Source organism: Triturus cristatus, chromosome 10 (assembly GCF_964204655.1).
Source record: "Triturus cristatus chromosome 10, aTriCri1.1, whole genome shotgun sequence".
Lineage (NCBI taxonomy): Eukaryota > Metazoa > Chordata > Amphibia > Caudata > Salamandridae > Triturus > Triturus cristatus.
This window is the reverse complement of record NC_140593.1, coordinates 1,031,140,767-1,031,168,369: the sequence shown is the minus strand read 5'-3', so window position 1 is coordinate 1,031,168,369 and position 27,603 is coordinate 1,031,140,767. Positions and strand designations below refer to the sequence as shown.

The 27,603-nt window shown below is 43.5% G+C and overlaps 1 protein-coding gene across 1 annotated transcript in view; it reads left to right on the top strand.

Moving 5' to 3' along the window:
* The window catches only part of LOC146796475 (uromodulin-like), a 435,032-nt gene that overhangs the window by 127,713 nt on the left and 279,716 nt on the right, over window positions 1-27,603 (top strand). The window contains exon 7 of the mRNA XM_085629080.1: window positions 23,710-23,890. Within this exon, the coding sequence (XP_085485206.1) occupies window positions 23,710-23,890 (181 nt within the window). The remainder of the gene's footprint in view (window positions 1-23,709; window positions 23,891-27,603) is intronic.

The window sequence follows — 27,603 nt, the reverse complement described above, 5'->3', positions numbered from 1 at the left end:
CTATGTAGTGTCTTTTTAGGTCGGCCAGCAACTTGCATCTATTTTTTGACTTGGTTGGAGACACTGAAACACATCATGGAGAATTTGTCACTTTTGAAGGATCAACATTCTGCATAAATTTCATCTTTTGCTGGGCTTGAAGAGGCCTAACTCGCTCCTACAATTAGATACTATATTACAATACTAAACCCACACCACTGACAGCTTCATTGTTTATAATCCCACATGTCTGCTTGCTGTAAACTTTAAGCATTTCAAGTAAAATCAGCTTATCATCCTCAATTACATCACCTAACTTTGTGAAAAGGGGAACTATGAGATGAATGTAGGTCTCAACAACAACTTTCTAGGGGATCCTTAGTCAATAAAGAGTCTTGCTGTCTCTAAGAGAGATTGCCTTCCCATTGTAATAGACCTCATGTGTTACATGCATCTGTTTTCTGCGATGAGAAGCTATGGAGTCCAGTGCCAGTGGGGTAAATAGAGGGCACAAAATAACTCATAATATACTTCTATGTTTTGCTGCTTGATTTTACCTAATCTGATACTGACACAAGTTCTGAGAGGCCTGTTTTCATGAAAATGAGGCAGTCAGGACTAGACTGGCCATTTATCTCATTGGGCATTTGACAGGAGGCTGTACCTTTTGGAGGCTGGTTTTTGATAGCTCATAGCTGCCACTGATACCATGTCTGCTCTCTGGGCATCATTGCAGCAGGAATACCAGGGACACAAGTGGAGCGAATGAGAGAGAGAGAAAGGGAGAAAAAGATAGATATATGAGGGGAAGAAAGTTGAAGGTAAGAGAAACAGGATGGGGAGACCCTAGAAGGGGTGGATGGAAAGAAAGTGGAGATGGAGGGAGCGGGATGGTTTTTGAACATTTTTTCCAGGGCTGCTCTTGGTTCTCACTCTTGTTTTGGAGGAAGTTTCTTTGAGAGTTGAAGACACGTTTGGAGACAAATATTAAGGGGCACCATAAAGAAAATGTACTTTCTTTAAGAAAGCAAAGCCATCATTATAGTATCTACCTGCACTACAATACTATTTTTTCAACTTTTAGAAACCTCGTAAAATTTGTTTTATTTATTTAAATGTGTACTTACCTCCGTTCATCCATATTCCGGTGTTTACATTTCCCCACTCTGCCCCTCCCCCGCCCCGCCTCACTGCCCCACCGAACTCCCTCCACGGACCGCTACTGTTCCTTGATCGTGTGTCGATTTTTGGAAATTAATATAGGCTACAGATTTCAGAAGAAATCTTTTATTTAGAAAGAACTTCAAGACAGATCAGTTTAACCGGTAACACAGACTTTGCTTTGTTATCAGTCTAATTTCCTTCCTACACTAAAAGACCCTTGGGTGAACAAGCAATCTTCTGAAATGAATTTAAAATAGCCTTATAGCCCGCCGTAGCGGGCTATATCGGCTATTAAAGACCCGCTGCAGCGTTAAAGGCCCGAGCCGAAGGCGAGGGACTTTAACAAAGCAGAGGGACTTTAAAAGTCGGTATAGCCCTGCTACGAAGGGCTATAAGGCTATTAGAACATTCTGCCACTAGAGGGCAGAATGTTCTAACAAATAAAACGAAGCCTTCAGGGAGCGCGAGGGGATTCAAATCCCCTCAGGCTCCCTGAAGCCTTTGTTCACTGCCAGAGCTGTGAACAAAGAAGCATTGGAATGTTGGAGCTCCAGGCTTACACCAGTCATTATAAGCCCGGAGCAGTCCATTGTTTTTAATGGAGCTTCCAACATTCCAGTGTTCTAATATTACATAACCCATTGAAATTCGTATTTATGTTTAGCTCCAAATTATGGCAAAAGGAGGACTTCCCACTACTCATTTTTCACAGCACTATGATTCTTGGAATATTTGCATTGCTTTTCTCTCAGCTCTTTCACTCTTTGGCTGATATTATTTATAGTATTTTCTCAGTGTTCCCAATGGTGTCTGATAGGGATACTGAACCCAATAGACATTGGGGGGAAAGGAGGACCCTGCCTGATGTATCATCATAAATCAAGTTATCAAGAATCGACCTTCCAGGGTTCCCTTTGACGTTCTACACAATAGTTTGAATGTTTTAATACAATGTCTGTTTAGTCTGAATCTGATATCACTCTGCAAAGGTATCAGAAACAGAAAATATTTAATAAATGGGATGAATACAAAATTCAGTTATAGTTACATGTAATTAAAAACAATCTTTAAAATGCATTCACTCAAGCCTGCGTTGTGTAAAAAAGACAATATTTAAAGTGCATATTGAAGTGCGTTAACTGACTATGCTGCTGATTAAGCCTCTACATTACCACATCTAAAAATGCGACTACACTAGATAAAAGTTGTGACTTGTCAGAAAACTAGCGCATATCAAAAGTATTAATTTTGTGTCTAGGAAATTAAAGTCACTGGAGTTTGTAAGCATAATCTGGAATCACCCTTCTTGTCCAGTTCTTGTCCAAATTGCCTTTTAACTCCTGAATCTGGATGAGAAGAATAGCAGGTGTATGATTTTATGTCTTGTGACTGAGCATACTGGTGTTTCTAAATATGCCTGATGCATTCTACATTCATAAGAGGGGATGAGTTATGGTCACTGTCCTTGTTTGAACCACAGTGCACCCTTAACTAGGTGTGTGGACAGAAACATGGGCAGTGAGCCCTCTTACAGAAAATGCCCTGCTCACATGGCAGCCGTGAATTGGCACCTGCCTTGGGAGCAGGAGCGACTTAGTGAAAGGCAGACTAGCTGTGTGAACCAGCCGATCCACCTTTACCAGTGCAGGCGGAACCTGACATGCTTTTGAAAGGGTAACAGAGATTCCCTCCTTCAGGTGGATGCAGTGAACGACTGCACCGAACTGCAGTGGGATGTCTAGGGGATCTATTTTTCACTTTACTCTGGAGCACAGTCAGTGTGCCTCCTCATGGTCTTTTTGCCTCTGTACCAATGTCCAAAATACAGCACAGGCACAGAGGAACATTGTTTCTCCTATTAACATGGGGCCACGCCCCAATGCTAATTGTGAGTAGTTGGTTTGTTGGTTGACTGGGGTGTGAACCCTGGTCAAGCAACAGTCACAATCTCTGGCAGGGTGAGCCATGAAAGTCACTAAATTAACCTGGGTAGCTTGGCACAAAAAGCAGTCAGGCTTAACTTAGAGGCAATGAGTAAATTATTTATGCAGCACACAAACAGTAATAAAGTGAAAACACAACACAAGAAGAATCCCACACTGATGTAGAAAAATACAGTAAGTTTTAATAAATTAGTTGACACCAAAGCAACACAATTCCAACCAGTATATCTGGGGTTTGGCTATCTGGGCATGTTTAGCACCACTTCCAATGGTCCATGACTGGAGGAGCATCACTTGGAGGGTCAGGACTCAATAAAGCTGGGTCCAGCTGAGGGATCAAGATGGAGGGAGCCTTTAGTGTCCCCGAGCCTCTTAATAGAAGGCCAGAAAACTAGCCCTTGTGAGTCACTCTGGAGGTCCCAGGGAGGAGAAGATCCAGCACTTGTACACAGGCAAGAGGGCAGCAAAGCAGCAACCCAGCAGGGCAACAGCCCTTCAGGGAAGCAGTTCATCAGAGTGGCATAACTTCCAGCAGCACAGCTCTCCTTCAGGGCAGAAAGTAGAAGTGGAAGCAGAAGTGTACCGAAAAGGTGGTGTCTGAGGTCCAATGTTTATGCTTGGAGTCAAATGGGACTGTGCTCCGCTCTGGCCTCCCATCCTGCCACTGAAGGCCCATTCAGGTACACCTAAGCTCTCCATTGTGTGTTAGCTATCTGGCAGGAATGCACAAAGTCCACCTACATGCAATCATATGAACCAGGCCGTGCTGTAGGCACTAAATGGATAAGGCAGGAAAAAGGCAACTTTCTAATAGTGGCTTTTTGCAATTGTATTTAAAATACAATACCTTAAAGAAGATTTTCATTACAATTGAAAAGATATTACACATGAACTGACTACCTGGTTCCAATTGAAAGTTACAGCTTATTAAATGTAATAAGCTAACCCCTATGTTAACCTGTGGGAGGGGAAGGCCTCACGGTAGTGAAAAAATAATTTAGGAGTTTTTCACTACCAGGAGAGGTTAAAATTAAATGTACATGTGTCACCTTTTAATCACAATACACCTGCTCTATGGGCTACCTGGGCCCTACTTTACGGGTGACTTATATACAATAAAAGGGGAGTTGAAGACTTGGCATAGAGGTTTTATTGTCCTGTCGACATGGCACTTTGAAACTTAATTCAGGCTGCAATGGCAGGACTGGGACATGTTTTAAGGTTCTACTGAAGTGGATGGCACAATAGGTGCTGCGGGACTACTAGTAACATTTAATTTAAGGGCCCTGGGTATATGATCTATCACTCTACGAGGGACTTATGAGTAAATTAAATATAGCAGTCCATTATAATCCAATTTAACCCTGTTTAGGGGAGCGAGCACAAGCACCTTAGCACTGGTTAGCAGGGATAAAGTATGTCCTAAGGCCAACAAAAACAAATTCAGCAAAAAGTGGAAGGCAAATAGCAAAATATTTAAGGTGATCCTGCCGAGAGGGCCAGTTCCAACACAACCCCCCTGTACCTTAAAGCCAGGGGAGACTAACCAATGCCTTGATGGGCTGTCCTTGCTTAGGTGATAGGAAGTGGACAATGGGCTTCTACTGCAGAGGCACTTATCAGTTCCACACCATTCTGAATTCAGTTGGATCCTTCTGTGTACAGTGTCCTAAGTCACAGAACCGACCCATGGGCAATCCTTCTTCCCACCTGTGGACCCCATCTATGTAGCTCCTAACCATAACTTTCTCACAGATGCATCCCAGTAGGCAGACAGTACCACCATGGCCAATAAAAGTGATGTGGCCCATTCCACTCCTTGGATCAGACTTCTGTCACCAATCAATCAATCAGTGTTTTGTAGATCACGCTACTCACCCATTAGGGTCTCAAGGCACTGGGGGGGGGGGGGGGGGGGAAGCAGCTCCGTTGGGATCAATCGAAGAGACAGGTTTTGAGGTGTTTCCTGAATTGGTTCAGTGTTGAACTTTTCCCGAGGTGGAGGGGGAGCTTGTTCCATGTCTTGGCAGCAAGGCAGGAGAGGGACCTTCCACCTGCTCTGTTCCTGTAGATGCGTGGGATGGTGGCTAGGGAGAGGTCGGCTGATCGTAGGTTTCTCTTGGGTGCGTGGAAGGAGAGGCGGATTGAGGTCTGATGTTGTGGAGGGCCTTGTATGTTTGTGTGAGCAGCTTGGAAGTTATCCTTCTTTCGAAGGGGAGACAGTGGAGGTCGCGCAGGTGTTGGGTGATGTGGTTATGCCTTGGGATATTGAGGATTAGTCTGGCTGCGGCATTCTGGACGGTCTGAAATCTGCAGAGGAGTTTCTTGTTGATTCTGGCTTAGAGTCTGCTGGTGATGAGGGCGTGAGTGACCGTTTTCCTGGAGACAACGGGTATCCATTTGAATGTTTTCCGTAGTATGCGGAGGGTGTTGAAGCATGCGGAGGAGATGGCCTTGATCTGGCGATTCAACCCAATGAAAACTCTTCCATTAAGAACAGCAACCAAAAGAGGCTACTGAAAGCTGCCAGTGTCAAGAGCCAGGTCCCGGGCCATCCAGGGATCCTTGACCTCTGTTGATTCTCAGAGTGGGGGGGCAATGACCCATAGTGGTAGGCACCCTTTTTCCACTGTCCTTATTTAATTTATTTATTTATTTATTTATTTATTTATGTATTTATTTATGTATTTATTTATTTATTTATGTATAATCTATAAAGTGCAACAGCTCCCACATAGGGTTTCCCGGCACTGATCAAGACGGTAAGGTGACATAGCCGCTGTTTGAAATAACAAGGTCTTAAGCTTTTTTTCGAAATGCAATAAGTGAGGTACACTTTCTCAAAGAGAAAGTGTACCTCTTCACTAACGTGCATGTTATAATGATTAGTGTTCCTGTTTTAATGCTATCTCAGCTTCTCTGGAATGTTGTACATGTTATTAGAACCTTAACATGTCATAGTCCTCGATTGTGGCTTGAGGAGTAGAAGGCAGTTGATGCCAGCTGCAGTTTATGTTGGACGGGATCTTCTTGTGATGGAATAAACTTCAAGTTTACATCTTTACCTTGTCCTACATTCAACCTGAATTTCGCATTGGCGTAGTCTGCAGAATAGTCATAAGAAGATCTCAACACATTTGATGTCTTATTTTCTACAAGCAACTATTGGTGAGAGGCAACCTTTTTAGACTTTTATGTGCACATTCCACAGTTTGGGGCCAAAAACAGTGAAAGAATGGCCGCCCATACAGACCATTCTAAACCTAGACACAGTACACAGGTCCTGGGTCATTGATCTTAGCATACATGTGGGCTGGTAAGTCACCACCAGCTCCTGAATATAATGTGGACCCAAACCAGCATTACCCCTGTACATATAGCACAAGGCTTTGAATTGGATGTGCTTCGTGACTGAGAGCCAGTGGAGCTTGTGGAAAAAATGAGAAACAGAAGCATGTTTTGGCAGCTGAAACAGAAGTCTGGCTGCTGAGTTCTGGACAAAGCCTTATCAATGCTTAAATACAACTCATTGCCGTAGTCTAGCCTTGATGAAATAAGGGCTTGAATCAGAGTTCTTTGAGCTGACAAAGAGAGCATCCAGATAATCTTTCTCACCCACTTGAGCACCCCGAAGCAGAAGGAAGTGACCTTGGCTACCTGATGCTTCATAGAAAGACTATCACCCAGTAAAAAGCCCTGGTTTTTTACTTTAGATGAAGGATTGGGGAGGGCCCCTAAAAAAGCAGGACAATGCTGTGGGCCCCAAAGAGAAGTATTCTTAGCCAGGACCATGACCTCCGTCTTATCTCCATTGAGCTTGAGTAGGTTATTATTTATCTATAAGGAGAGTTGGCTCAAGCCCTGGTTAAGAGTGGTGGATCCAGGGTCCTGTGCAGATGTCAAAGAAAAGATGACCTGAGGGTCATCTGCATAGGAAAACAGTGAAGACCACATCTCTCCACTACATCAGCTAAAGGTCGAATGTAGATATTAAACAACATGGGGCTTAACACCGAATCCTGAGGTACTCCTGAGGTGAGAATCCTAGATGCCGACGTCTCATTAGCAGAGAAAAGTTTGAACATCTGATCTTTAAAGAATGATGTAAACCAATTGAGTGCTGTGTTGCAAGGCCCAAGGTCCTCAGTCTTTCAACTAAAATAGGATGAGACACAATGTCACAGATCAAGTAAAATAAACGCAACCATTTACCCTTCATCTAGACATATTCTAAGATGTTCAGTGATGCTTAGGAGGGCAGATTCAGTGCTGTGGCCAGCCCTAAAGCCCACCTGTGAAAGGTGTATACAATTTTGGGCCTCAACAACTGAAGTTAGCCATGAATTAACATGTTTCTCCAAAAGTTTTGAAAAAATGGGCAACAAAGATATCGTACGGAAGTTTGACCAATTGGTCGGGTCAAGATTGTTTTTTTAGAATTAAGACGATCATAGCATGCTTCCAACTACAGAGCATCCTTCCTTCTGAAAGAAAGAGGTTAAGAAGGTCCAGCACCACCTGCAAAAGTTTTGGGTCTAGGAGCCCAAGCTTATTTGGTGGAAGAGGATCAAGTGCCGAGCCCGATTTAATCAAAAATAAGATGGCCAAGAAGGTTGAGCAATCCAACAAGGACCAGGACTCTATTTTAGATGTTGAATCTGAAGTGAATATAGTATTTATTTATTTATTTATTTATTTTATAGTTTATAACGCGCTAGAATCGACTCTATTAAGAGTATCTCTGCGCACAGACGGAAAATAGGAGGAAGAAAAGAGGAAAGCCGTAAAAAGAGACATCAACAGCAGCAGAGAGTGTGTCCTTCAAGTTTGTTAAAATAAGAAAGTTTTAAGTTTTTTCCTAAAATTTAAGTATTCTGGGCATTGCCTAAGTTCAAGAGGAAGAGTATTCCATAGAGTAGATCCAATAACCGAAAATGCTTTACCACCTTTTCTGACCTTCTTTGTAATCGGTATTTTCAGTAGCAGTTGGCTACTTGACCTAAGTGAGCGGATGGGGTTGTAAGGAATAAATTTATCCATCCAATAGGGGGGTCCACATCCATGGAGGCTCTTATGAATCAGACAGTACATTTTAAAATGAATTCTTTTACGAACTGGAAGCCAGTGTAATTTATTCAGGAGAGGCTGGGAGGGTGTTCTCAGAGGAGCATTCAGCACAAGCCTCGCAGCCGTATTTTGCATCACCTGGAGTCTTGCTAGGACACTTTCATTAGCTGACAGCAAGAGTCCATTGCAATAGTCCAGGCGACTCAGAACTAGCGCCTGTACAAGGGTTTTTCTGACAGAGTCTGGTAACATTGGAAAAACCTTTCGTAAGAGTCCGATAACATGGAAGCATTGGCCAACCACCCAGTTGCCGTGTTGCTTGAGAGTAAGCTCTCGATCGAGCCGAACCCCTAGGTTTTTTACTACCTGTTTGGGTTCTGGCACTTGGCCAAGCTCACATGGCCACCAATCAGGTGTCCACAGTGTTCTTACTTCCCCAAAGAGCACAACTTCTGTCTTGTTTACATTACATTGGAGATAATTTGATGTCATCCAATTTGCCACAGCCTTCATGCCTTCTGAGAAGGCCATCTTCACTTCCTGTGTGAGTTTTTTGAAAGGGAATAAGAGCTGTGTATCGTCTGCGTATGAGACGGGGATGAACCCAAAATTTCTCAGAATGTTAGCCAGGGGTGCCACATAGATGTTAAAAAGAGTAGGGCTAAGACAAGAGCCCTGTGGCACCCCCTTCGTAATACAAGTCTCCGTCGACTGAAATGTGCCCATGCTAACAGTTTGGGTACGATTAGATAGAAAGCTTTTTAACCAGGCTAATGCGGTGCTCTCAATGCCGATCATAGCCAGGCGTTCGATTAAGATTTTATGTGATATAGTATCGAACGCTGCCGATAAATCCAATAGGACCAGGATAACAGAATATCCTCTGTCCTGGTACATACGAAGATCGTCAGTCACTGATAGCAGGGCAGATTCGGTGCTATGTTTAGGTCTGAAGCCGAACTGAGAGCAATCTAGCCTACCAGTCTGTTCAATGTAATTTGATACATGTTTGTTGACATGTTTTTCTGTCAGTTTCCCTAAAAAAGGGAGTAAAGAAATGGGCCTAAGATTGGACATATCAGTCCAGGGAATGGAGGAATTTTTCCTGATCGGTCTTACTATTGCTTTCTTCCATTCCTTAGGAACTTGGCCATCCTTCAATGAAAGATTAACAAGACATTGGATCTGTGAGCCAATAATCTTGCCTACTGTTGGTACAATTCTCGCCGGTATAATATCTAGGGGGCTCCCACTCTTGATCTGACTTAGATAGCATTCACTTTCTAACAAAGAAATGGGGGGAAAAGAATCTAAAGTCGCCAATCCTAATTCTGTTCTTCCATCCAGGGGAGGGGATGTATCTACTATGATAGACAGATTTGATCTAGTAATATCATCATGTATCTTATTTATTTTATTGGTGAAAAACTGAGCCACTTCGTTACATAATTGTTGGGATGTTGACTCAGAAGTTTCACAGGCAGCCGGTTTCAGAAACGACTGGAGGGTTCGGTATAGAACTCTAGGATTATTACCTGCAGTCGTGAGAAGGGACTCAATATGGGTTTTTCGGGCACGCCGAATTTCTTTGTGATACGTAGTGAGAGCTGCCCAGTAATGCTTTTTGTCAAATTCATCATGAGTCACCCTCCACACCCTTTCCAGTTTCCTGGCTAATTGTTTAAGTGATTTCAGATGCTCAGTAAACCAAGCTTCTTGTTTACGTACTAAGCATGGTTTAAATGTTTTAATGGGAGCTATATAATCTATCGCTTTCAAAATGGCATGATTATACTTAGCCAACACCATGTCCACATCCTCTGTATAGCCAATAGAGGGTGCAACAAATTGCTCTTGAAACGATTTGGAGGAAACTTTGTGCCATTGCCTGCGTGTGGTGGAAAAAGTTTGTGCTTGCAAGGGAGCTTTACCTAAATGAGACGTATGGAATTCTAGGACATAATGGTCTGTCCAGCTCACTTGAGTAGGAGGAGCACATGTCATAGTAGTGGGTTTATTAGTAAAAATGAGGTCTAGGGTGTGACCTGCTAAGTGTGTCGGGCCCGAGTTCATATGGGTTAATCCAAACAGAGAGAGATCTGACAGTAGGGATTTTGCATCTCTATTATCCTCCAGGTCACTATGCACATTGAAATCCCCTAACAGTACGAATACATTCTCAGGGTCAATGTGTCTGGCCAGCACTTCCAACAGCAGGATGTTAAAGCTGGCACACGGGCCTGGAGGACGGTATACTAAAGCCCCTTTATAATTCATTTTACTCGAGATGTACACCCTAAAAACCATAATTTCTAGATCTGGGGTGCTCATTTCTTCTAACATGGTAATGGATAAGACATCTTTATATACAATTGCAATACCGCCTCCAATCTTGACAGGACGGTCTAACCTGACTATTTTATAGCCTTCCGGAATTCCTAGTGTAATTGCCGGGACGGAATGGGGTTTCATCCAGGTTTCCGTCAAATAGCACAGTTCCGGTTGTTCAGAGGAAATCAAGTCCCAGACTTCACTGTAATGTTTTGACAGTTATCTAATGTTGCACAATAGATTTTTACTATGATACAGGCTCTGTGCAGGAGCAATTTGTGTGGTAGATTCACGTGAAATACCAAGCGATTGCCATGCAGGGGCTTGATATTGGCAGGTAAGACAGGAAAGTGGTCCCTCTGGAGGTTGTACTCCCCCTCCTGAACAACCGTGAGGCGGTGGAGACCAAATACGTAGTAACTCCAATGCTGAATATCTTACCCTAGATTTTATCGGACAAATGGGCAAAGAGTCCATGTCAGCTGGCCCCTGGCCTCGTCCAGTCGCGGACGGGCGCAGACGGGCTTCTCTTTGGCTTGTCTTCGGCGCGTTCTGAGGCACACCCCTGCGCGCTACCGCTGCGCGCTTAGAGTGACGAGCAGCCTATGTAGCCCTCGCAGCTGGCAGTTCTAAACGCTAGAGCGCTAACCGCTCGAAAACGGAACGGTATTATCCTCCACTTCTTGAACGGCATGTGAGATGTCTTTACAAGCAGCAGAATCAGTAGATTGGGTGTTGCCCTCATTATCCCTACAAAAATGACAATGGATAGCTTCCACTTTTTTTATTAAAAAATGTGTAATCTCATCACATCGAGACTGCAATGATAGAGGGGGAGAAGACAATTTGCTTGGGTCCGAGAGTTCTCTGACCATATCGAAAAAAAAGTACCTCAGGACAATTTTGTGCAGTGGTAATTTTATCCTAGTAAAACCACATCTGAGCAGTTTTACAGAGCCCCTGATACATTTTTATCGCCAGCTTATAATTAACATTGGACTCTATATCGTAATACTTCCTCCAACATCTTTCTAGGGCCTTGCAACATTTCTTTTTGAGCCAAAGTGTTTCATTCAACCAAGGTGCCGGGACTGGAGCCTTCCAAAACGTTTTGCTATAGGTGGTAAAGCCATCTCTACAGCATTAGTAATCCACCTAACAACTAGATCCTGATCATCATCAACTATATGTTGGAGAGCAGGCGAAGTACTCTGAAGTTGAGCATTCAGGGTCGGAACGTCTAATTTGGACCAGTTCCTGGTCTTATTTATAGGGTGCAACCATCCTACTCCAGGGAAGACCGGGATACTAATGTGAAAAGGTACCGCTAGATGGTCTGGCCAAAGTAAAGAATAGGCGGATCTATAATCAGATCCTTCACATTGGAAAAGACCGGGTCTAGAAGATGACCTGCTTCATGTGTAGGCCCAGAGTTGCACAAATTCAAATTCAGAATATCCAGATCTTCAATAAAAGTGGTAGCATAACCACATTTCCTTCCCAACAGTCCAGGGTCGAAAGCCTGAGATTGGTCACTCAGCCCAGGATGTGTAACCCTGAGCCTGGGCAGGGGGCAGGGGTGAGTCCTTCCTCCCCTACCGCTCCATCTTGCCTTCGGTACCCTCCGTTTGGGAGTGGTAAACGCAGAATCCTCAGTTTTCAGGTGGCTGCCCTTCCAAGCTCTTCCAGCGCTGGTGGAAACTCATTCCCCAGAATACAGTCAATGGGCATCTGGGGACTAATTAATAACCTTCTATGGGTCACCTCCCCACCCCACTCCTGGAGTACCAAGGCCATGGGACAGGGAATGTTCTGCCCCTGGGCCTGCGTTACTCTACACACCTCACTGTGTTCTGCTCTAGTGAAACCAGCCTTTCAACTACCTTGGCCTGCCTGGCCTCCATGTCCCTCAGAGCAGTGACAGGACCCCATTCAACTTGGCCTGGTGGAAGTGATGACTCCCACTTTCAGGGGTCAACAGTCTATCCCTGATTTCACCCCTCAACTAAGGAGGATTAGGGCATGAACTTCCTTCTGCCCCTGGGGACTACCTACCCCAGAGGCCATATTGGTCATCCCTATAGAGGTCCCACTAGTGGTGGTTTCTTAAGATAGGCAGAGTCCCCCTGCTTTTTTCCTAGCTGAGACCAATCAAAGCAGCAGGGTTGGGAATGTGGTGCCCTGGTCCACCGCCCACCAGAACATCCCTCCTTCTACTCAGGAAGGGCATGGGAACCATTTCCTTACCTCTTGATCTGAGACTTGTCAGTGTCTCCCTTGACCTCACTCTCACTCTGCTGGTAGAAACGTGAACCAACCTTCCAGGGGTCACCCCATGTACCTTTTTGGACACTTTGGTGCCTGCCCAGAGGTCCATCTCCTCAAGAAGCTTCCTGGGGTCTGTCAGCTTGCTCTATATCAGGTGTTTGCGCAACTCTGTAAAACAGGTATTGAGGATGGGCTCCCTCAGAACCAGGTTGTACAGTTGAAAAAATGATCCACTTTGCTGCCCCTCACCCAGCCCTTCAGTGCCTTGCTAGAATAATCAAAGAGGTCCAAACAGGACTGGTTAGGGAGCTGGTGACTGTTTCTGAACCTCTGATGGTACTTCTCAGGAATCAGCCCAAAACTTGTTTTCATGGAGGCATACTTGATCTGATGCTCTGCCTCAAATGTACAAAGTGATTCCCTCAACACTGGGAAGCAAGAGAACACATGATGCACCCCAGGGGCACTTTTGTAATACATCTCCTGGAGCAATTGTTTTGTCTGAGGATTATGTATAATTAAAGAATCTAGATTTGATTGTTAACTGATCTGAGAAAAAGGCCTTAAAGTTTGTTGTACCATGTTCTGTTATGTTATGTTAAAGCGTCTTGTAAAGCGCACGTACACCATTGGTTTCTTGGCGCTGATTATGGGATCTGCTGAAGCCATGTTAATTTATCGTGTGCTTAAGTTTCAGCCACAGGCTTGGGTAAATAACCATGTCTTAAGGAGCTTTCTAAATCTCAATGGGTCCGTGCAGGCTCTAATATTAGCTGGAAGTGAGTTCCAGAACGTGGGTGCCAGCACTGCAAATCACCTTGGTGCTTCAGTTTGTAAGAGGCAATGGTCCTGAACCTATATTTCAAATGAATCAATCAAGGATTATGATTTAACATATTATAGAGTAGAGTACTCAACATAAAAAGTGCAACAAACGACCATAATCTGGATCACCATATATTTATTTAAAGCAATTTTGGTGAAAACCAGACAGTACATAATACAATTAGCAGTTTGAGAAAGGTTGCTCCAGAGGGAGACGTGCAGTGAAACAGAGTACTCAAGAGTGGAGTGATGAAGAGAGATACTTCAACAGAAATATATAAAAAATTCAATATGTCAAGGCAAAAACAGGGGGGACCGGTTGTAAATCACCGTCCTTAGGTAACCTGGCCCAATTATATTCACACAAGATTGTTATATCAGTTCTCACTAGAAATCAATTCTAGGGTGGCACGTGAAGAGACCAGAAAAGGGGTCCAGGTTAGGTTTAATTGGGCGTCGACGTTTTGATCCGACTTGTGGCCAAACGGGTGTTTGGTTCCTCGGCCTGGCGGATCTTCATCAGGACTGGGCTGGGCAACCTAAAATGGGGACCAAAGGTCAGGTCGTTGCACTGGGAAATTAAAAACTAAAGTCATCACACGATTTATATACATGACAGAGTAGTCTCACCCATCAATTCAAAGTGAGGACCGAGGTCCATGGTTCCTTTAATGAATCCAACATAGGGGTATGCGTCTCCAAACGTAATCTTAAAGGAAATAATCATACTTGAAATAAATGTGCTAACCAAGACACATGAGTTAACTGATAAACACTAAAATAGGTGAGGTCAATACCTTCACACTTGGTTTCAATAAATATGCCTCGGTGACCAAAAGGAGATGATTGCGAATCCAAGGCACCTACAGGGAGACAAGGGGATTTTAAATTCACGATTACCAAATAACATCTCTACTTATAGTGAAAAAAACGCCAAGGTTAGCACTCAATTATTATTCACAACCAACGAGAAACTACACTGTGTCCACTCTACTTAGTATATGTCACTTCTCAATTGGAGACTTTTCCCAGAAAAATTAACTAAAAGTAGAGGCTGGCATCTGTCATGTAAGGACTATGTGATCACAGACATGGAGACGGATAGGCTGTATACGATGAATTAATCGGCCATGAAAACATCATGGGTTAAATAACGCGGCTGTCTACAGGCTAGTAATGCTTGTGTGAGCGTTCTCGGAAGGAGTATCTTAAAAGTGCGGCATAACTCGCGTTTAAAATTGACGTATAGAAATTAAAGGTGTCAATTATTGAATAAGCGTCCATATGCTCAGGGATAAGCTAAATATCTGCTTGAACTTTGGCCGATAGAATATTCAGCGGCTGCAAAAAAGGGGGACAATGTTTACCTACTAGCAATAGTCGTACTTCAAAATGCTCCGGGGGTTAATCTGACAATAGTGCCTAAATAACACGGCAGTCTCCAGGCTAGTAATGCTTGCGTGAGCGTTCTCAGAAGGATTATCTTAAAGGGAGGCATAGTTCGCGTTTAAAAATTAGAGGTGTCAATTATTAAATAAGCATTCACACGCTCAGGAATAAGTTAAATATCTGCTTAAACCATGGAATATTCAGCGGCCGCTGAATATAATTGGGTCAGGTTACCTAAGGACGGTGATTTACAACCGGTCCCCCCTGTTTTTGCCTTGACATATTGAATTTTTTATATATTTCTGTTGAAGTATCTCTCTTCATCACTTCACTCTTGAGCACTCTGTTTCACTGCACTTCTCCCTCTGGAGCAACCTTTCTCAAACTGCTAATTGTATTATGTACTGTCTGGTTTTCACCAAAATTGCTTTAAATAAATATATGGTGATCCAGATTATGGTTGTTTGTTGCACTTTTTATGTTGAGTACTCTTCTCTATAATATGTTAAATCATAATCCTGGATTTATTCATTTGAAATATAGGTTCAGGACCATTGTCTTTTGTACCATATAATACCCAGGTCCTTGATTACTTTGGGTTACCCCGTTTCTTATAATGGTCAGTTTGTAAGAGGGTGTGGCCAAGAGGTTCATATAGGATGGGCACAGTTTGCGAGTAGGTATGTGCCTTGGAATAAGGCTGGAGATGAATTTTGGGCTTGTGCCGCAAAGGACTTAAAATTAAGGCAGATGACTTTGAATGCTGATCGTTGTTGGATGAGGAGCCAATGCAGCTTCCTCATAAGAGGGGAGAGGTGTTGCCATCTAGGCTGCTGAAAGATCAATCTTGCTGCCTGGTTCTGCACCAGTTGCAGTCTTTTAGTGAGATATAATGGGATGCCAAAATATAGAGGGTTGGCATAATCTATATGTGATATGACCATGGCTAGGACAGCCTGTATCAATGCCTCCCTAGTAAGGAGTCTACTGATCTTCCTTATTTTTCTCAACTGAAGAAAGCAGGTCGAGGTAACTGATCCAATCTGGATTTTTATAGTCAGGTCGCTGTTGATTATCACCCGAGGCTCTTGGCTGAGGGGGAAGGAATGGGGGAGGAGCCCAACTCACTTGGCCGGAAATGGGGGCTCCGTGGGTTCTGAGTGCCCCCTATCAAGATGAGTTCGGTCTTGTCTGGATTTAGTGTTCTTCCAAACCTCTAACATGTTATGTGTTCTTTTGCGCATTGCATATATGATGCCCCTAGATTATCTACTGTTTCTCTTTCCTGATTTATACAATTCCAAATTAGTTGTTCAAAAGCACTGGTGTGCCCTGTGGATTACTTTCTTAATCCATAACAGAGTTTTAAAACTGAAACCATAGTTACCAGGTCTTTTCTTAATCAGCTGAACTCTAGGGGGATGTGTGATTGGCTTGATGATCTTGCTTGAGAATTTAAATACTCTCTGGTAGATATCACATTGAGCGGTATCCATCCAAACAGACAGCGGACCTGGAAAAGATTTCAACCTGTATGTTACTGAAGGCAAACATTTTGCTCTGATTGCTTTCCTGATTGCAGAGGTTGATAGACTATACAACAGAGAAAGAGGATATGGGGAGAGTATGTAGCCTTACGGATAGAGCAGTCGACTTCGAAGATGGGGAACCGGTTCGAGTCTTGGCAACGAAACTCAACATCCTGTGATTCTGGGCAAATCACTTAATCTCCCGTGCCTAACAAAAATGAATATGTCCTTCTGTAACGAAACTGGTTCTTATGTAAAGCGCTCTGATACCCGATGTCTCAGGTCTAGTTCGCGCTATATAGAACTCTTTAAAAAAAATAAAACTGTGCCTGCACTCTACAATGGGCAAATACTCAGGATCTTCTCTAATACTTTAATTTGAAAAAGTGCTAATGTGGCATTCTAATCCCACGTAGCCAGATTCCCAAATAGATGTAAGTAATAGCAATGCCTTTGATTGTGTTGCCTTCTCTTCCAGTGCCCCAAGATATACATTTCCAGTTGAAGACTACTGTAACCTTTTGTTTCACTTGTCATTGGTAGCAGGGATCAAGATTCATCATCTCCATCTTCTTGAGGAACCACATTTGTTGTGGGTTGGATCACACCTTATTTGGGACCGTGTCTGTTATTCACGTTACTTGATTATTTTCACATATACAGTTAACATCTTTTCATCAAGACAAATATCTTGCACGCTGCAGAAAAGCTGTACATGTTGGTCACTCCTATCTTATTGGATGAGTCCAGAGCTGACCCGGAATTCAAAGCGTAGAAGCGGCGGCTGCAGAAGGTGGGACACAGCACTCGGTGCCCAGAGCTTGGCATTCGGCCGGCAGCCTAACAAATTGATTACTGGGTATCTGGAAGGCCCAGTCGTGCAGGGCACAGAGGGGTCGGGCAAGAGAGTAGAAGAGCCGTAATAAACATGGTGGTTCACCTTTGGATTGCTACACTAGCCAACGCCTCAACTCTAATTCCTGTTTATCAGTACGCTAGTGGCTTGTGGAAGTGGCTGGGATGCTCATGCTCTAGGCATGCCACATCTGCCACGTCACTGTCTCGCCCAGCATCTCTTTGCATCGCTCTGCCTGAACCCCTGCCCATCTTAAATTAGTCCCGCCTTCATTCAGATGTCGAGGCCACCAGTGATTATGGGACAGGTTTCTTGGGCAGAGCAAGTCAGGTCAGTGGGGGCTGTGGTGGAAGTGTTGGGTGTGGTAGCAACTGTTTGCCTTACAGGGTGTCTGGTGTTGGGGTGGGCAGGTGAATGCTGGTGTGTGAGCTAGTCTTCAGCTGACATTATATTTAACAATAAGGCACGCCCCGGCATATGGCCCTGGTGCGACTTGCGGCAGTCCTTATTTAATAGTCTATTCCAGTCCTATTCTAGCTCAATCAAACACCAGCCAGCCCCTGGCCTACCTAGATCATCAGACCACTATACCCCACACTCTACTTCCTGTGGTGGGCACTTTAATCCAGTTGCTTGAAAGCCCAGTGTGGAGAAATAGGACTTGAAAGTGTGTGATAAAACTAAGCAACAGAGCACTCATAACTAAAGTCCAGGTAAAAGGCCAGCCAAAAAGCCTGAGGCAACCTTAAGGTAATACAGGGCCACACAAATTACCTAGTCTCCATTCCTACTCCGTAAGTCGGATAACCCTCAAAACATCATAATGAGATATTGGGAGATCAAGGCCAGCAGCCCCAATGACAGCAAGGAAGCTGAAAAACTTGGGGATTGGAATCCATCCTAAGTCTAAGCCAAATGACCACAAGAGTGACCATACAGCAATCCACAGGCTTAGGAACTGCTCACTTCCTTCAACAATGCTAAACTTTTTCAAAATATTAACAGACAACTCAGTGGAGGATATAGTGGACAGCAACAGTAGACTTGATGACAAACGAGTCAATAACATCAATACCGATAAAATCATAACAAACAGAACTAAAACTATTATTAAGAGTGTAGATGCATGCCGGATGGTGCGACAACCAATAGGTGTGACAACCAATCGGAAATGAGTTAAGTAACGCAAACAACTATGGCATTTGTGAGCCAGTGGCCCATACTTCACCATAAACAACCCTGCAACTTCCTAATAAGCAGTCTACGTGTGTATGAGCAGTGTACTGAAATGACTGCAGGATATCCACCATGTGTTGTGAGTGCTTTGTGAGCGACGCACCTATGTGAATGAAGGATTAACACTGCATTTTTTGAGTGGTGGGTAAGTGGTCTCCAGGATGAAAGTTGTGCCTGTGTGAATGCAGAGTGAGGCATATGTTTGTTGCAGAAATGCAGTACAGGGAGTGTAAGTACAATAGTGTGTGTGTGAGGATGGTAGTGACTTTTGATATGGCAGAAGCAGACTCTGTCGAAAGAGGTTGAGGAGTGATGGGGCAGCAGACAGACTAAAATGTCATCCTAGTAATGGGGCCTACTTAAGGCGGCCCACTCACTTTGCTTGCACTAGGACTCTATGCAACACAGCTACACCACTGCTAGTGGTGCTGTAGCAGAGACGCCTTTAATTTTACCACGTGATGCAGTGACTCAGTCCCAGGGACAGACTGGCCTTTATGGCCATTTGTCTGCTCTAACAGTTCAGTGTGTGGGTCAATATTTTGCTGTTTGGTGTCCTGTTTTTTTATGTGGTGTGCTTGTTTGTACTGTTGATTTCCTGTGATTAACAGAACATTGCCTTCAGCAAGCACACGTGCATGCAGTCTCCTATACAGTGCAAATCACCTATGCAGCAAAGTTTTACATGTGCAATACTGACATGATTTGCAAAATGTGGGCCACTTTTTAGGCTACCGTATTTGCTACTGGAGACCATTTGCATATGTGTGTCCAGTCCTATTTTCTGCCCCAATATGCATATGCCCAGCCCCAGTCTGCTGTCACTGTATTGTCATCCTGCAGGTTACGAACTCGCCCTCTAATTGGTCATCAATGATCTGCATATCACCCTAAAAGTTTATCACTATTTGTTGCACTTATTAGAACTGAATGTCTTACTTCAGCTTTCATAGTGCACCCTCAGTAATGCTTTTTTTCCCATTTGTGCACCATTTGGTCTCTTTCCGGGGCAAAATAATAATTCCAGATTATATATGTTAATTTGTTTTGGGAGTGTAACTCTCTCTAGATGTTCCACCTGTTTAAAATAATCTGCACACCTCCAGAGATGTAGCCAGGACAGAACATGAGCTTCACATGACCATAACTTCTGGGGCCATATCATGATGGGCTTTGCTGGCTCTGTTTATTGCTCCCGCATTACTAAAGGGAAATCACTTTACCAGATATATCTCTGTATTAGTGCCTAAATTTCAGACAGCACAGCTCAGGAATAGAAAGAGCCAAACTTTGATTACTGTTTCCGAGCTATAGTATGTGAAAACAAAGCACGAACTCAGAGTAATGTCGGGTTACATGAATTCACTTTATGCACTACAGGCACATAAAACAGGCGCTATATACGAAGCCATCTTATCCAAAATTGTTCTATAATAACTTTCAGGAATAGACAAAAATGTACATATTTCATTCATTCATCTTTGGTACACAATGCCACTTGATGGGGGTTCTGCATCAATTTATATTCCAGATATGTAAGATAATGAAATGGTTTATATGTTGAAATTTGCATACTGATGGAGTACTGGGTATCACTACTTGTCCAGTCAAAAACTGACATTGTGTCTATCTATGCCCAATTAATGATCTGTAATGTAATGTAAGGTGGATTTGAAGTGCATTGCTTGTCACCCCTAAGGGTATCCAGGTGCAGCGCAGGGGAGCATGTTTTTAGAAACGTCATTTCGGTCCTGTATACTATAGAAATTAGATTCTCTGACTGTGGGTTGGAATTGGCCCTTTCTGTAGGGTCACCCCCAAGCCTTTTGCCTTCCTTCTCCCATTTTTGCTGCATTCGTTTTTGTTGGCTTTATGGCTCTGTGCACTTTACCTCTGCTAACCAGTGCTAAAGTGCTCATGCTCTCTCCCCAAAACGTGGTATATTTGCTTTACACCTGCTTGGCATATTTGACCTACCTATAAGTCCCTAGTAAACTGCACTAATTGTGCGCAGGACCAGTAAATTGAATGCTACTAGTTAGCCTGCAGCACTGATTGTGCCACCCACTTCAGTAGCCCTTTAAACATGTCTCAGGCCTGCCACTGCAGAGCCTGTGTGTGCAGTTTACACTGCCCTTTTCGACTTGGCATTTAAAACCCCTTGCTATTTAAACCCCGCTTTAATTACACATATGTCACACCCAAGGTAGGCCCTAGGTAGACCATGGGGCAGGATGCTGTGTAATTAAATGGTAAAAACAAATACTTTTAAGTTTTACACGTCCTGGTAGGGAAAAACTCCCAAATTCGTTTTTTACTACTGTGAGGCCTACCCCTCCCACAGGGTAACTTTGTGGAGACTTTCTTACATCTAGTAAGTTGTAATTCCCTATTGGACCTAAACAAGTAACCATCTAAATGGTGGATGATCAGCGCACCAATTTAAAAAAAAGCCCATTATGAAAAGAAACAGTACAATAACCTGGCAGGCGCAAAGCAGCATTTTTGATAAATGACAAGTGTATCATGACAATCATTTAAAAACAAGAAAAGGAGTGCAATGTGCAAAGGGCAATGGCGGAATATCGCAAGGTTGCTTCAAATATTGTCTCCTGTCATTCCGCAAAATGCATTATACAGTGCCAATAAAAGAGATCACTTTAAATTGCTTCAGAGGTTGTCACAAAATGATCCGCAAAGTACATTTTAGAGACTGCAAGAAAGCATAGAGTGTCCTAATGCAAGCAGCTAACAACAAGTATGCCAGGAGTATAATGACATTCGTTTGTGATGCACTAAAAAGAAAAGTGTAGTGTACATAGGACAATAAAGGAGTGTGCCCAAGTTGTGGTGCATAACAAGAGTGACAAAAGTATTGCAATATTCATGTTAATGCACCAAGAAAAAAAGTGCATTGTGCAATGAGCAAAAAACAGGAATATCCCAAGATTTCCATGGACAACCTCTCTAGGCATTCTGCAAAGTGCAATATGAGGAGGCAGTGAAACATTGTCCTATGGTTGCTTCAGGTGTAAACTCAGTGCGCTCCACAAGAATACCTTCTGAAGATGCAGGCAAGTATGGAAAGTGCTGGTAGTAGCAGTACACTTATCCCTGAATTAAATAAGGAGGCAAGTAATGTCCTAAGGATGCTTCAAGTATTGCCTCGAAGTATAAAGCAGCAGTTTGTTAAAAGAACCCAAGCAAAGTGCAAAAAGTGCTAAGGCAAGCAGCAGACTGCCCCAAGGTTAAGTGGCAGCTACCCAGAAGTGTTCCACGCAGAGATCCTTACTCTTTGTTGTCATATCCTCTAGCCTTGACAGCTTTTTTGTGTTGGCTGTTGTGAGCTTTTTAAAGACCTGCTGCGAAATATGCTTGCCCCATACCTCCATGAGTAAGAGTTCAGTTAGCTTATCGTGGAGGTAGTGCTTGTAGGAAAAGGTCGTGCATTTGTCTGCTAATTCCAGCCAGATTAAGCTATGCATAGTGTCGTACAGAGCAGGTCTAAGCCTGTGACATAAGTTTAAAAATGAACTGCTTCTGGCCCAGCACTGTTTTACTATATTGAACTCAAGCCTTATTTGCACAGGGGATTCTCTCTTTGGTAGGTGAAGGGCAGCTTTGTAAATTCGAGTGATGTGATTATCTAGAGCAATGGCCTCCCTGCCGGAGTAAATCTGTCATGTTTGGTACCCGTGGACTTGTAATAATACATTTGCTTTAAAGGCAAAGTTTGATTTATTATTAAGACTTTAAAAATGGCACTTTCAGAAAGTTGGCATCTTTCTACTCTTAAGCCCTGTGTGCCTGGTGCATGTCTCCAAAACACGTCTGGGGTGGGTGACAGCTGAGCTTTGTGCATTCCCTCTAGACATCCACACACAAAGGGAGCTTAGATGTGACTGATGGACCATCCACTTCCCGATGAGCCATCCTGGGTAAGATGGGAGGGAGGAGCTGGGCACAGCCTTACATTTACACCTGAACAGGCTGTGGCCTGTCCCCACACAAAGGACTGCTTAACCCCCTGCAGTGAGTCCGGAGCCAGGCCAGGATGGGTGGATCTCTGTGCACTTCAAAACCCCTCTTTAAAGTCTCCCCCACTTCAAAGGCACAACTGAGTATAAGTACTGAACCCCTGACACCACCAACTCAAAACACTTCTGGACCTGTGGATAATCTGCCAGGAGGAAGGACTACTGTGCTACTGAAAGTACTGCCACTCTGATGCACTGCTACTCTGAAGGAGCTGCTGCCTTGCTATGCTGACCTGCTGCCCTCCTGCCTGGGGAAGAAGAACTGGACCTGGAACCCATCTTGAATCCAGTACCTTGTAGTGACTCACAGGGCTAGTCTGTTGGCCTCCTGATTAAGCCTCGGGGACATAACAGGCTCCCCACAGCTCCTGGACCCGTCTTCAATAAGCTCCTCTAAGCTCCTGGGGCATTGGAAGTATTTTTTGGCTGATGAAATCAAGCTTTTGGGCTCTTTGCGAACACAAATGGGCCAGTTCGCTCCAGAACTGCTTGCTTGCAAAAAGGATCCAAGCGAGCTGGTTTTAAGCTTAGCTCTTCACACAACAAGCGTCGCTGCTCACGACCGAGAGACTCCAGCCGGTCTGTCTGTGACACCCGGCTGCTCTGTTCACCCAGCGGAATACCGCCAGAGACTCTCTCCTTACTCCCAGCAAACGTCTTCCCTGCGAATGGGACCAGCGCTCCATCATGTTTGGCTTGAACTTTTAGATTTGACCCATTCTGTGTGACCAGATATGTTTGTCACTTTGGTCTTGTTTTGTTCATTAAATGACGCTCTATTTCTTTAACTAGCTGTAGTATCTTTTTGTGTAGTGTTTTCACTTTTACCATTTACGTTTTGCACAAATGCTTTACACATTGCCTCTTAAGTTAAACCTGACTGCTCTGTGCCAAGCTACCAGAGGGTGAACACAGGTTAATTTAGGGTGTGTATCTGACTTACCTGACTAGGAGTGGTTCCTGCTTGGACAGGGTGCATAACTCTGCCAACCAGAAACCCAATTTCTAAATCTGTGCTTTCCTTGGGATAACAGAGATGTACAAAAAAATTATTGTGTACAATTATTCCTTTTTTTTCTCCTCAGGTGGTCAGGTACTTGGACTTCACACTTGCAAGGCCAGTCGACAGCTCAGTGCCGTTGTTTTCTAGAGATTATAGTGCGTCAGGAGACTATAATTCCCATTTTGAAGTTGAAGACACCTTTGCTGCATTCCTCCTGACTTTTGATGGTCTAATTTATTATTGTAGAATCTTTGGCCCAGATGGTAAGTGTTCTGCTGTCAATCTTTGAGAGTACACTTACACAGATGCACACACAAACACACACACCAAACAACAACATTGAATGGTTACCAGTTGTGGGCGGTCACCATGGAATATCTTGTTATGAAGTTATGTCTCAAAGTTTTGGCATTTTATGGAATGCAATAAAAGAAAATAATATAAAGAAAGTGATATAAAAAAGGAAAATGTATGGTAGGAAGGTGCTCAACTTCATCAGTTATTTGTCGTAAAGAAGGAAGGTAACAATGCAGTAATAGAGATTAGATATTCTCGGGCATGTGGTTCCCCTAATCCTGCCAGAGAGTAAGGGTTTCACATCATTGAGAGGCTCATTAGTGTAACAAAATGAAAGTAAACATGTAATAACATTACGATTCTGAAGCAGGAGAGTCGGAACCATGCACTCCTCCCCTTGTTATCTGCAATCGCACTGATCTTATCGCTGCTCATGAAAGTCACTAGAAACATAGGGGCACATTTATAAAGCTTTCATGCAGCACAGGAAGGCACTTTGGAAGGCACCTTGCTGCGCAGTGCTGCGTGAAAGGGCAGGAAGGAGCCATATTTAACATAATATGACACATTCCTGTCCTTTCCTTGCACCTGCGCTCTTTTGGCCGCCTAGCGCCAATGCAGGCACCCTTGCACCATGGTGCAAGGGTGCCTGCATTGCAGACAGGACTATTTTGGTGCAGGAAGGGATACCTTTCTGCACAACAACAATCCTCTGAGGCCTTTTCCTCTTTCTATGTGTTCTGCAGAATGCAGAAATAAAGATATTTCTCCTTGTTAAGCCTCCCCGGGGAAGGTGTAGCATTTTGATGCATTCCCAGGTTTACCAGTGTTGGTAAATCTAGTAATGCACCAAAACCCATCGTGGATGCATGGGAAAACACACACTCCACGCATGGAATGCCTCCCTGGGGCAGAGTAACACAACGCAGCGAACTGCCCTCTGTTGCACTCCTCTGGATTTATCAAGCCATGGAATGCGATGCCTAACCTTCATAAATATGCCCCATAAGCTTTAAATGGAGCCCATATTTTTGGGGTATTTTGCAGAGCGTTTCTAAATTGGATTTCAATGCACAGCTTGACGCACCACAAGTAAACTGGAAGAGGAAATCTTTCTGTCAGTAGCATAAATGTTGCAAGGTAGCTCTGTGGAGACAGCAAGTAGTAAACACACATACCTAAATACTACTATCACTAGGTCCATCAGGAGAAGCAAAAAATAGAGATTTCCTCCAAAAAGGATTGCTTTTGTGGATAAGACCAACATATATGTGCAAGCATACCCTGGCTACCTCACTTCCAGCACATATCTGACCCCTCATGTATCGCTGGAAGCCTTTCAGGCATTAGGAGCCGGCATAATATGATCTTGTGGGCTTTTTTTTATATGTCACACATAACAATAAACCGAGTGCTATTGGGAATCGAAAGACTCCTTTCCCCTTACCACTTCACTCAATAGATCTGAGACCAGGTAAACACGATGGAACAAAACCTTTTGTATAACAATGATACACCTTTTTTACTATACCTTTGTAAAAAAAAGTCTTCAATATAGGCAGCTCGAGGACACTCAGTGTCTTAGCTGTGTCAAGTAAAAGGTGTCTGTGGATGTCAAATGCAATTAATCCATGTATGTTGCCTGACCTCTAATCTGCCCCATGTCATATAGCTCCTTTTAAACCAGGGTGGAGTCAGTTTTCTATTAATGAAATCTGCTATCTTGTATCCCCCAAAGAAAGTGAGGGTTGATTGTCATCGGTGTTAATGGTGACGGGCAGCTAGCTAAGCTCCTATTTCAAATAACTAAATACCAGTGTTCCAAGACAGTTGAATGCATTGTAAACAGGTCAATAATAAGATTTAATCTATTTATGTATACAGCAAAATGTATATCTCAAGGACTATTTACAAAATTGCTGTTCCACAATGACCAACAGGTTCATCATCTCTGGAACTCACATTCTAAAGTGAGATGATCTGTGTAGCCCATACCGAATGCTCAACATAAGGTAACCCTAAACACAATCACCCACTGCCTGGGAAATAGTTGATCTGTTAACACTTGTTCTCTTTCCTTGCCATGAGATAGGATTTACATTTCTAGCGAATATGTTTGAAATTAAGTCAGGGAATCCTTAATGGGAAGAACTGGGTTACATAAAGGATTCTAGGAAGGACATTACTTTTCATAAAGACAATCCTGCCAAAGCACTGAATTTCTTATAGACCCCAGTTATGAAAGTCTTTAAGGAGAGTATCTAATGAAGTGGGGAAGTCTAAGTTGTAAACATTGGCAACATTTTCCAGAAAGTTAACACCTAGATTCAATCTTTAGTCATGAAAAACCCATGATGGAAAATAGCGTAGAACACTCAACTATAATGACAATGATTGCCACCCCAACAAACTTTGCATAGTTGACTTTCCATTCAGAGAGCAAAGAAAGATAATTTAGCACATGTAGTAAAGCCAGTAAAGATTTGCAATGGTTGGCTAAGAAGGACAAAATATAAATGTTTAACATAGCGGCCAGCAGTGGCCGGATACAGTCCTCACTCCACTAATTCACACTGCTGCAATCATCTTTTGGAGCACCAGTGGTAGGTGGAGGGCAAAAAAGAGGAGAAGATGGACAGCCCAGCCCTGTGCCATGAGTCAGATTTATAGATGGAGACAACATTACATTCGCTTTGCTCTAGCTTGAGGGGCATACAAAATTGAATTGTATCTCATTTGTTCGTTGCCAAGCATGTGCTAGCTCCTTTCTGTTTCATTAAACGCGTTCTCAGTGTCCAGTGATGACAACGGCCTCAAAGGAGCTTAAAGTTTTTGGCTACTTCAACCAACATTATTGCCAATCTATTATTATCAAACAAAGTTCCATTTTTTTTCATAAACCAGATTGATATGGTGAGATAAGTCGAGCCATGCCATGCTGTACCTTGTCACTAGAACCTTCATAAAAATAGCAATTGAGAAGAGTTCTCAGCTTATGCATTTGGATCTTTTTTTTATAACTCTTTTTATTGATTATTTCCATGAATACATCCAAAAGCATACTCGCAATAAACAATACAATGATATGAACAGTAACAGCTTGGGGTCCGATTTAGATGTCGGACAGACCTGAGTCCGTCTGACATCGATTGGGTACTGGGACCGACCGACCTCCTGTTGGCGGTCCCAACCCAGCAATTAGGATGCGACTGAACACTGTTCGGTCGCAGTCCTATTCTTTACATCGGGAGCATGCATTCCGACCAGAATGCATGCTCTTATTTTAAAGAGAAGAGGTGCAGTTCATCCCTGCACCCTGTGGCAGGCACCTCAAGGTTCCTGTCACGGGGTGCAGGGATCAACACGAAGGCACCATAGGTGCCCCCTTGGCCACCATCCGGAGGTCTTGCACCCATGGGGGCCCTGCCTGGGTCTCCCAAAGTCGACTTACAAAAGCCATTCTGTGTCAGAAAGGCCAGCACAGAAAGGCTGTTGGAATCCAATATTGTAATCCCTAGGGTGGAAAGATCCGCCCTTGGGATTACACGAGGCTTTCCAAATGGCAAACGGGTTCTCAGAGCCTGTCGGAAGCCATTCGTAAATCCAGTTTGGATTAATTTCCGACTGGTTCCATCCAAATGGGTCGGCCGGAAATGAATCCAAACTGCTGATTATGATG